At 50.3% G+C, this 11356-nt stretch overlaps 1 protein-coding gene across 3 annotated transcripts; it reads right to left on the bottom strand.

Annotated features, from left to right (window-relative positions):
- Positions 1–548: 548 nt before the first annotated feature.
- Positions 549–11241, bottom strand: POP4 (POP4 homolog, ribonuclease P/MRP subunit). Of its 3 annotated transcripts, none has more exons than XM_061138905.1 (7): positions 10989–11241; positions 8966–9018; positions 7109–7335; positions 5455–5532; positions 5242–5303; positions 3441–3542; positions 549–2490 (listed from the first exon to the last, which is right to left on the bottom strand). In XM_061138905.1, the coding sequence occupies exons 1-7, from the start codon at positions 10993–10995 to the stop codon at positions 2354–2356; spliced, it is 666 nt and encodes a 221-aa protein (XP_060994888.1). In that variant the 5' UTR covers positions 10996–11241; the 3' UTR covers positions 549–2353. The 3 variants fall into 3 exon arrangements, with proteins under 3 accessions (XP_060994888.1, XP_060994889.1, XP_060994890.1); XM_061138906.1 differs by having other exon boundaries at positions 7109–7332; positions 10989–11240; XM_061138907.1 differs by lacking the exon at positions 8966–9018.
- Positions 11242–11356: the final 115 nt, after the last annotated feature.

Here is an 11356-nt window from a genome sequence, read left to right as displayed (position 1 = left end):
AATGGGTCACTGTACCCACGTCTCCTGTCTCATCCCGTGGTGTTAACTGTTCTGTTGCTTCACAGGCCTCTTGGGGCACAGGGTTCTCCCCTGCATGAAGGCTTATACACAAGGCAGATTTCGCTGTGTACCACAGGTAGCCTACCTGTCCAAGGCCCCAGCTCTGCTGGAGCTCTGCTCCCTGGGCAGTGGAGATGGGAGACACTGGACTGCAAAGTACTATACCGCCCTCCAAGACAAGCCCTGTGCTGCAGCCATGGGGATGGCAGGCCCCGCGCCCCTGCCTGTGGCAGCGTTTAGTACGGGTTCATCGGGATCGCTCACTCACAGTCAGCGCCTAGCCCGGCCTGGGCCCCCCTCACCCCGTCCCTGGCCTTTGAGGATGGCATGGTCCATGGGGCACAGGGCCTAATGGCCCCTAGGGACAGAAGGGTCTCCCAGAAACAGGCAGCACAGCAGCAGCAGCTTCGTGGCAGGTGAGCGTTCTCACCAAGTCTCCTTGGGGAGGGGGAGAGGTCTACAAACAAAACAGCCACTCACATGGAAACTTGAGTCTGCGCCAAGTGAAAAACAGATTTCACATGGCAATTGGTTCCAACAACTTTTCTGGAAAGCAACTGTATATTTACACAACATTGGCTGCCTTTTACACTGCAGAGGGGTGTGTAAGAGCAGTGGGCTTTAGGAAGTGATAGCACCTACGCTGTTACCAGTGTGGCACTTTCAGACAGCCGAAAGAACAGAAGCCGTACTATGGGAAAGACAAGAGATTCCCTCAGGAAGCGGGAACCCAAGTAATAAAGGATGCACTCTCGAAGTATCTTCCCATTCTAAAGAACGTGGCTCTGGAGCTAAACTATAGGGTTCAAATCCCAGCTCGAGCTCTCTCAGGTGGCGAGAACCCAAGCAAGCCAGTGCTCTGACTCTGAGTGTCCCTGTGGCCACACCCAACGGCTGCCACTGGGTCAGGATGCCCTGTCTGAGGTGGTGCTGGGACTTGGGCTCCAAACCACAGGCAATGGCGGCTGGGCTGCGGAGAACACCCCAGGGGACTCAGACCCTCCTGCTAAGTGGGGGACACCACACACAGATGGAAGCGGGGTCGAGCTGCCAGGCATGTATGTCCGTGGGAGACTCTCGGCGGGCTCAGCTTTCAGGAGGCACAGCTAGGCCTTCTCGTTGTTCTCCAGTTGATGTGAAATCAGTGTTTACACTCCCCTTATCGTGCTTCTTGTCCCGCGTGGAGTCTGAGTGGGAAATGCTAAGAAAGCAAAGCTCTGGCATTGCTGCTTCTCTTGGTGTGGAAGAAAAAAGCATGTGAATTTGCCACCAGCTTGTCATCAGGAATGCTTCTGCCTTCACCTTGTTGACTGGCAAACACCTGCTTCTCAAAGGAAAGGGGTGATAGGGTCTCCTAAGCCACATGGCTTTTTCAATAGCACACCTGGAAGGCTGGTCTCCACCCTGTTCTCATTCGGCTGGTTTGTACTCAGGCCTGCGTAGAAGGGCCCCACCTACTGGCCCATGGGCACACTGCCCACAGGGCCAGGGTCAGACTGGAGAGCCATGCTTTTTGGCAGCAAAAATGGAACTAAGAGTCAACTAAGGTGGCACTGTTGGGGACTCAGGCTTTCCTAGCAGGTCAGACCTTGGGAAAGGCTGTAGTCTTGTTTTCCCTTCAGTCCACCTTCCTCTGGAGCCTGACAGACTCAGGAACTGAGAACACTCCATAGGCTTAAGCTCCCTGTACTGGAACTTTCTTCTGCTTTCTAGAAACAGCAAAGTGAACCTTGGTTAGGTCAAAGAGCTTGACAGAAGGCCTGATTTAAAGTGACCCATCAAAGATGCAGGTCACCACTAGCTAGTGAGACTCAGCGCCTCACGGCACCGAGCGCAGAAGTAAAGGCAGGAGCCAGGGACGGCCTCAGGCCTCTCTCCCTCGTCCTGGCTGCACTGCAGGAATCGCTCCTGTGGCCTGTTCACGCCCACACGCATGCTTTATTACACAGACTACTGACTCATCAAACAACATTCTGAAAACAGAAAAGTATGAAAAAGAAAAACCAAACAAACTATTTGGGTCAACCTGTGTCACTCCTGGTGCTTTCTGCCAATCTTTTCTCTCCATGGGAGTAACAGAAAAACGAGAGCATCTGTAAAGACACACCCCTCTGGTCCCTGAATTCTGTGCTCAGTACAGTGTGCTTCTCCCCAGATGACTAAGTGTCCTTAACGCTGATTTAAACTGGCTGGAAATGGTCTATAACCAGAACTGGCCTGACCATCTCTTCCCTGAAAGGTGGATGTTTCCAGGCTTTGGCTGGCATAAATAATCCCCTTAGGCAGTAACAGCTCACAGGTCAATTGTTCCCTTGGCTTTGAACTTTTTTGCAGACCGCTCACTTGACCGCAGCTGGAATTTGCTACCATAAATGTAGGAAATAAAGCCATCGATCTCCACGGTGAACACACAGTTTTGCTTGGGGATAACTGAAAAAAAGTAAGAGAAAAAGGATAAGGAAAAAAATTCTAGCAGTAAGTTCACTTTTACAGAAACTATTATTCCCAAGATGTTTGTATTAGAAAATAAACAAAGCTATTAGGAAAGACATTAGGAAATGGAGGAACCCACAAAGGTAACAATACCAGGATGAAGGTGATGATTCTACCAGAAGGTCAATTCACTCACATTTTAAATATAACTCAACACCTAGTTTTCAGGGTGAAAGGCCATGAACCAAACTCCCGGAATCAGAAACTCCCAGAAAAAGTGCCAGAAACAGGTCTTGCCACATAACTTGCAGACGGACTCATGGTTTTATGCTTCCTGGGGAAACTTGTACACCACTTTCTTAGGTTTAAAATGAGAGCAGAAGAATATATAGGGAAATAGAAGCAAGCAGCAAGAAATCCAAGGGTCAAAAATAAAAGGAACAACCCCCACTGTGGTTTTGAAATCTCTGGATTCGTGGGCAAAGTGGGGGTGTGGGAATCCTGACAGACCAGGTGCTCCTCTGCCAGAGCGGTGAGCACAACGGGCAGATGAGTGGGGACTCGCTTCCCTGCATCCCAGGGCGCGGGCTCTGGGAACTCCAGGGGCAGGCGCTGCCTTGGCTTCCTCCCTGCTACCTCTCTGGCTACAATCCTCTGGGAGGCAGCAGCCTTTGGGCAGGTGGAGGGTCTCAGTCCTGGAAACAGACCCAGGTGTCTGGAGGCACTGCCAAGCAACCCTTCCTTCCCTTGATTATTATCTGGCCACAGTAGCTGGGCTGACCAGTGTCTCAGAGAAAGCCTTGGGTGCCAGGATGGTCTCTGCAGGCTTGAGATGTAAGGTAGGCAGGGATCTGCTGACTCAAAAGGCCAAACTACCTTTAGAGCCCTGAGGAAAGGGCCGGCGAGTTGGGTGGGGCGGCCACAGCCATGGCCATTCAGTCACGTACCTTTCAGGCGGTCTTCTTTAGTGATAATTTTGAAAATGTGCTTTGTTTCTTGTAGAAGGATCCCTGTAACACCCACATAGGAGGGGCACTTGGATTTTGTAACTGCAAAGGAAAAGGGCAGTTCAGGGCTCAGGCCTCTGTGCTATTAATGGAGCCATAGGCAGCCAGGCCTGTAGGGGATGAGGGCTCTGTTCCCAACCTTGAGCCAGCAGAGGAAGAAAAAGCAGCAGGCGGGGCATGGTGAGGGGCACCACTCCTATCCTAAGTGCTGGCTACTCAGCTGGGCATGGACAAGCCCAGGCTTCCCAGTCCCTTACTGGGGGCGTTAGGGCCTGTGCTGCTCTGATAGGGTGTCCTTCAGAGGGCCTGCTGCCTCAGGGGTCCTAGGCAGGATTCTGAAGCCAAGGGGTCACATGTGTATCTAATACCACCAAGACCCACAGTTGGGTTGCTCTGGCAAGGCCAAGTCTCGCTTATAGGACCTGAATGAACACCTGTTCACCATGGTCCTCCTGTAACCTCCCACGCTCTGGCCAGAACGGGAGGCCACTACACGTCACCCAGCAATGAGCTGCCCCCACGGCAGCAGGCCCTCGCCCCCTCCAGCCCACCCCCATGCGGTGAGCACATGGTCACTGGACACCTGCCGTGTGTCTGGCACTGTCCTAGGTCGGTGCTGGGCACAGTAGTGAGAAGGGCAGTCCCGGTCCTGCTCTCAGGGGGCTGCTGTTCTCACAGGGGAGGGGTAATACACACAGACAACTGTAGTTTCTGTGAGTGCTACGAAAAAAACACAAGGGCGGGGTAATGGGGGAGAGGGGTCACCTTTAGTAATGGTAGACCCCCTGGGAAGCGACTTCTGAGTAGAGACCCAAATAATGAGAAAGAATCAGTCTGTGAGTACAAAGAACTCTCTGGACAGAGGGAAGAAGCAAATGCTAAGACCCTGAGGCAGGGCCAGGCTTGGTGAGAAGCAGAAAGCTGGCCAGTGTGGTTAGACCTGCTGCCCAAGGAGAATGGACAGGCTGTTTGGACCACAGTAAAGAGGCAGAAGGGACACAACTTTTTCAGTTAAAAAAAAATCTTTCATCTGGCTGCCTCGTCAGGGGAGGGCAGTGTGTTGGCAGGAAGAGGGTTAGGCAGCTTTGCAATAATCCAGGGGAGGAGGTAGTGGCTTAGATTTGGATGTTAGGGTGCGCTCATGCCTTGGAGGTGGGGATGAGGAAAGAAGAAATGTGGATACTTCTTAGGTTTTCGGCCTGAACAACCAGCGTGAACAGTGCACTACTATCTATGGCCCTCAGGAGTACTAAGTGGTATCAGTGACAATGATCTCAGTGGCAACTGAGATGACAAAGACCAGGGGAAGGGCTGATCTGAGGAGAGGCCCAGAGTTCTATTTTGGATGTGTAAAGTTTACAATGTCCACTGCACATCTGGGTGGCTATATACAGTAGACAGTTGAATTCAAAGAGTTCAAGGGTGAGGTCTGTGCTGGAGATGACAACTTGGTGACTGTTGGTCCACAGCTGACATTTAAAACCACAGGACTGTTCAAGTGAGCAGGCTGTGTGTGAGCGCCAGCAGCTGCTGTGTCCTTTGGGATACCAGCAGGGGTCTTTGTGTGGAGAAGGTACACAGAGATCATTTAAGAGTATCCAACAAGTGGTCAGAATTGACTAAGACATCTGTGGTCATCTCCTAACCTAAGTACTGGTGATGTGGGGATATCAGCAGTGAAAGGAACTGTCACTGAAGGATGGCTTGGGCATCCAGATGATGTGCTCTTTAAGCAAATTACCTGAAACAATAGCGCCGTGAAGATCTGCCTTTAGAAGCTTGGCCTGAATCATCTGTGGCTGCCTAAGAGGTAAATAGAAGCCTTCAATGTACACCATGATGGTAAATTCTGAAAGAAGTAAACAGGTCTACAGACTTCTGCAGCCAGGCAATGCTGATAGCAGGGTTCCTTGGGTTCTTCCCCAAAGGGCAAGGCTTCAGAATTGCGACTCACGTGTCTGGTTTGAGGCCGTTGCATAGATCCCGGATGTACTGCTTCCAGAGTTCATGTAGAGGGAGAAAAAGACTGTATCTGTGGCAAATTCAGAGAGAGGTAAAAAGTCAGGCAATGTGGCATATACAATATATGACAATGTAACATCCAAAGAGCACAGAGCGTGGCTTGATGCCAAGGGCCATGACCTGGATCACTGGGGCCTGGGTGCAAATCCTCGTTCTACTTCCTATAACCGCACTGAAATCCAGTACTTTCACCTCTCAAATCTTAGTTTCCTCTCCGGTAGAACACTCTCAAAGCTAAGTTTTTGCTAATGAGAAGAGAAAGATATTGCCTTCCTTTGCCCCTTCGTCTTTCTTGCTGGTTAGACGCAGCCGTGACAGCTGGAGCTCAGGCAGACACCTTAGATAAAGACGGTGCAGCAGCAAGGACGCACCCAAGGCTGCACTCCGGGGTGTCTGATGGCTTCACCAGCGCAGGATGGTATTCAACCGGACTTTTCACAGAGAAAAGAAGCCACTGCTACTGGCTTATTGTTTAAGTCACTGCTGTTTTGAGGTTTTCTGTCATAGGAAACTGACCCCAATAAGCCCTCAGTAAACAGGAGTTGCTGGTTGTCATAAGCCCATGTGCAAGGTGACAGGGCCTGTCTGGAGGGTGAGAAGTGGCGGGGTGCAGGGGAGGAAGCAGGTGAGAAGACCCCGAATGGGCCTTCCTGGTGCTTCATGAGGAATCCGCTTAATGAAGCTACTGGTTAGAGAAAATGAGAACCTCAGGCTGAAACCCACAGTGGACTCTATTGGTGGGGACACGGCTGAGGCACACCAGGGGCAGGCAGCAGTCCCTGCCTCCTCCCAAAACCCAGCTGATTTTGTGAGGGGGCCATGAACAAAGTGACAGTCTCTGTCTTGGGGGATGTGGGAGGCTATTTGGCTACAGATCTTGGAGCCAAAGCATATGAACAGTCCTAAGACATGCAAATACAGAACTGTAGCCAAGAAGGGATGGGGTGTCAGCTGGAGGGAGGAACATGTCCTCCCACAGACAGTGATGTCTCTCTCAGAAACTTCTGAAACACAGGGGCAACACATTCTCTGGCAAATAAAACCCCAATGGGTGAGTCTGTCTAGTGCTATTAAAAGCTACAAAGAGATATATGTTAAGAAGTATCAGTTCCTTTTGTTCTAAGAAAACTGTCGCCCTGTTGCCATGGGCGAAAGACTCACTTTTGGCACTGGCCTTATTAGTTAAGGATAGGACAGAAGCCAAAAATCAAAAAGGTCTGAATTGGTAAAGGAAGGCTGCCCCCTTGTGGCAGAAATGGGAGAGGCTCTCTTAGCTTAAGTGGAGCAGGGGCTGCCTCGTTTCCCAAAGTGAAGTTGCTCAGTTGTGCCAGACTCTGCAACCTTACGGACTGTGGCCCACCAGGCTCCTCGGTCCATGGGCTTTTCCAGGCAAGAATACTGGAGTGGGTTGCCATTTCCTTCTCCAGGGGATCTTCCTGACCCAGGGATCCAACCTGGGTCTCCCACGTTGCAGGCAGACTCTTTATGGTCTGAGCCACCAGGGAATCCCCTAGCTTTCCAAATCCATACTCAGTACCAGGTAGATCACGCTGCTGGGACGGAAAGGCAGGAGAAGGTCGCCATACCTCTGCTGCTCTGGCTTAATGTCAAAGAGCCGCAGCTCCCTCCTCTGCTTGGCAGAAAGGCCTTTAGATTTCTTTCTCTTTTCCTTTTGCTTCCGGTGAGTGAAGTACTCCAGGACAACGGCCTTGCGTTGCAGGTGGTCCTCTAGGGCTTGCTGGCTCATGCGGGGCATGCTGCGCCTCAGGAAGGCCTTCACGAAGGCCTCGGCCCGCTGGGCTCCCATGTGCTGCTTGGGGACAAGATGGTGCGATGCTGCTCTGGCTGGGACCACCCAGGCCCCCGGGCACTCCCACACACCACCGCAACAGCAGGGGGGCCACCTTCACTGACCCACCTATCTACCCACCGAGGCCCACACAGCCTCTTGTTGGCCGAGTGTCCGCCAGCCCAGCTGGCCAGAAGTGAAAGCCACATTTAAAGTTCAATTTGTGACTGTCACACAGATCAATCACCTCAGACTCCAACTTCCTACTCTACTTCTTTGTAGTTAAAAATAAAAACAAAAAGCCACAGCAAAAAAACCAAACGGACAAAAACATTGTATTTGGAAGAAAAGACTTCTCTCATCCTTGGAAGGGAGGAAAGCTTGAGAAACAATAAGACAACAGTATTTAATCAATCATGATCAAATGAAGGCAAGCGATGGCCTCGAAGGAAATGATCCTAACACTAGGGAAAAACAGCATAATCAAGAACTCCAGGCTGGGCCCAGCTGCAGCACTTCTGACATTGGCCGTATCATTAATACTCTTTATTGAGTCTTCAGCCTTGCGGACGTGGCATGACTACTCTCCTAACTGGTTCTGGCACTGCATGAAGAAAGACACTGTGAGCATACCTTAGCCCTGCGCAGTCACTCTTTCCCGCACGGAGCAGAGCAGCGTGTGACTGTGACAGCACCTGCGCTTAGAGAGGACTTCTGGGCAAAGTAACTGTCAGGACTGCGTGTAATTCTTGAAAGAACATGCACTGCTGTCCCTCAAGTTGAAGTTCCACCAGTCTCTTCCTCATTCCAATGCATCTGCCCACATGTTCGCCACACCCCTAGGGAGCACTGTATTGAGGTTCTCCCTCTTGGCAGGGCCATTTCCTGGACTTCTGTTGCACTAACTGGGCTGCAAACACCTTGGAGCTTATGTGTCGATAGTAATCAAGCTCTCATTTCATGGAGCAGTCATGGGCTTGGGGATAGGTGGGAGATGGGGATAAATGTGATACACACAATCTTCAAGGCTCCCCATAGTAAGGAGGGCCGTCAGCTTCAGTTCTGTACTTTTAAATGCTAAGTAAAAATTCACTATCATCACTATTATTATTGTAAGAGGACACTTGATTCTTTTTTTGTTTTTGACATTTGATTCTTTAAACACCTAAGTGGCCCACCTTTCATGCAAAAGCCAAATGAAGGCATATCAGTCTTTCAAAATCTTGATTTCCTAAGTAACTCCCTCATTATGAGTCACCAGTGAACCTTCTGCCAAACTATGTTTGGAGCACCCAGATATGATCCATAAATTACACTTATGAAATATGATCTGTCTTCCCTCTTCAGGAGTGAAGGGGGCAGAGTAACAAGGTCAAATGACAGTGCTCACCATGACAGGTTTCAGGAGAGCACAGCCTGGTGTCCCGTACATGGTGAGGGGACACAGATCAAGAAGTCCCAGTTTATCAAACTTGACTCTGGGAAAGGAGGCCAGCAGAACAACAGACCTTGATTAAACCTAATATGTCTGCTGGAAACATGAGAAGTCAACTGTGGGAAAGGACATCTAAAACAGCACTAAAGGTTAAGAAGCCACTGAGCCATCTTGGTCATCACCTCTGGTGCTCCCAGACCCCCTGCCCAAGCACTGTACCTGAACGTCGAACTCTTTTGCCTCCTTCTGAGAAAAGGCATGGTAGACCGCACCTAGGGGATTAAAACCAAAACAAAACACAAACACGGAAAGGTCGATCCTGTTGGCTATGGCTAGAAAACCTAAGACTCTTCTAACTATGAAAAGCACTTTGCTTATTGAGGGACAGAAGATGGGTGGTACAGAGAGCACAGCGCCAAAGCTTTCTCGGATGTCTACGGTCCTACCCTCCGGCCACATCCATCCTAGCAGTCCCAGCGGTGTGCTTTAAAACAGTGCTTCTCAAACATGAATGTGCGTCAGAATCTCTGGAATCTGTTGCTCTAGAACTCTAATAATGTATCTCATTTAAAAGTTATGTGACAGGGTTTTTCAGGATGAGGAGAGTTGAAACTATTACATTTTGTTTACTGTTTGATGTTTAAAAAAAGACTTTTCACATTTTAGTATCAATGAAGCTGAGATGCATCATACAACCGAAGGTGTCCTAAATTGATAAAATACCATAGAGCTTTCTTCAAGCTCAAAATACATACTGCTCAACTGCTCAACAACTGCTTCAAAAATTTTCACACTCTTGTTTCTTAATTTCTTCTGAAGAAAACCACAGCATTGGGGACAGAATATGGGTATGAATAGAATGAGACAAAGGCCTGGTTTAAGGGCCAAAGGACTAGAAAATATGGTTCACACTACACTCTAAATTCCATCCCAGCTCTGTTGTGCTTCCCTGAATACATTTGAACAAACAAACCAAGGTGGTTACAAGCTTCATATACAGAGTATGATTCTCCCTCAACTGGAAGACAGGGATTGAAATCTGTTTGTAGAAAGCAACTTGCAGGGTATGGAACCCCAGGAATGACTGCAACTGAAACAGGTGCCTAGCATTAAACCCAGAAGCCTTTTTTGCCCCCCTCCTATAACAGACATCTAACAGTTATTGAGCCCTCAATACTTACCATGCCCAAAATATGTACACTTTATCTCATATTTTCTGAATGACCATTTTAAAGGCATTATTATTCCTATTATATAGTCCCAGGTGGCGCCAGTGGTAAAGAATTTGCCTGCCAATGCAGGAGACACAAAAGAAATGGGTTCAATCCCTGGGTTGGGAAGATCCCTTGGAGGAGGCAACCCACTCCAGTATTCTTGCTTGGAAAATCCCATGGACAGAGGAACCTGGTGGGCTACAGTCCATGGGGTTGCAAAGAGTCGGACATGACTACCCACGCACACACACATTCCTATTATGCACTGAGAAAATTGGAAGTTCAAATATGCTGAGACACGTAACTTGATTACGCAGATCGAGAGGCAGAAATGGAACTTAAAATCCAGTTTTAACGGTGTCACTCCCCTGCCTATATAAATTGCCTAGGGTACTTGCTCACCTCCTCTCTGCTCAAACTCTCAAAGCCTTGGGTTAGTGGTATTGTTCCCCAGAGCGCTCTCTGCGCTTTACACCAGAAGAGGGTCGTTCACAGAACAGCTGGCTGGGCAGGCACCATTATCAGTACCTTCAGTTCAGTTCAGTCGCTCAGTCCTTCCGACTCTTTGCGACCCCAGGGACTGCAGTAGACCAGGCTTCCCTGTCCATCACCAACTCCCAGAGCTTGCTCAAACTCATGTCCACTGAGTCGGTGATGCCATCCAACCGTTACAAAAGGGGAAAGTGGGTTGAAGAGAGGAAAAGGGCCTTAACCACGCCACCACGGGATATAGCAGCCAAGTCAGACCAAGGCCTTGGGCCCTCCTCTAGCACCACTCACCAGGGAGCAGGGCAGCCCCCCTCCCCCTCCTCCGGCCCAGAGAACCCGACATCAGTTCCTAGTTCAGAGACTGCGCCAGGCCAATCGGGACTCCTGGCCACAGTTACACTTCTAGAAGTCGGGACAATTCCCACGGCAGTTCCGTTCAGACTCCCCTGCAACCCTGTCACCCACCAATACCTAGACCTAGTCTCCGGCTCTCCAACACCCCACCCCTCTCCAATTTCGTGGCCCTCAACCCGGCTTACTCGTCATTCTCGGACCGCTTCCGGTGCGCTCTACTGACGTCTCCTTCAGGCGTCGCTCACTCTTTATCCGCCTCTACTTTCTTCAGCAGCCCTCAACCATGAGAGCCTCTCTCGTCCAAGTTTGTGGCGCAGACATTCCTTGTGCCCGAAGTCACGCGGTAAGCAGGCTGACAGACCGACGACCTGCTTCTCGGGGCTGGAGTCTCGGGTCCTGGCTCAGGGGGTGGCGCACCCGTGACGTCACCGACGCGCGCCGACTTAGGATGACGCCTGCGCCTTGGGGCTGACCCCGGCGCGCGGAGTTCTGCGGGCTGACCGAGTCCCTGTTTGATGGCGCTCTCTGCGTTTGTGTGTTTTGTAGGCGAGGG

Source organism: Dama dama, chromosome 4 (genome assembly GCF_033118175.1).
Source record: "Dama dama isolate Ldn47 chromosome 4, ASM3311817v1, whole genome shotgun sequence".
Lineage (NCBI taxonomy): Eukaryota > Metazoa > Chordata > Mammalia > Artiodactyla > Cervidae > Dama > Dama dama.
The sequence above is the reverse complement of the archived record's forward strand: the minus strand, read 5'-3'. Positions and strand labels throughout refer to the sequence as shown.

Coding starts and splice junctions, on each gene's coding strand:
- POP4 (XM_061138905.1), bottom strand. Junction 7,336..8,965: donor CAAAAGAGTTCGACGTTCAG/GTACAGTGCTTG, acceptor CTTGTCCCCAAG/CAGCACATGGGAGCCCAGCG. Junction 3,543..5,241: donor TCACGGCGCTATTGTTTCAG/GTAATTTGCTTA, acceptor TTTCCTTTGCAG/TTACAAAATCCAAGTGCCCC.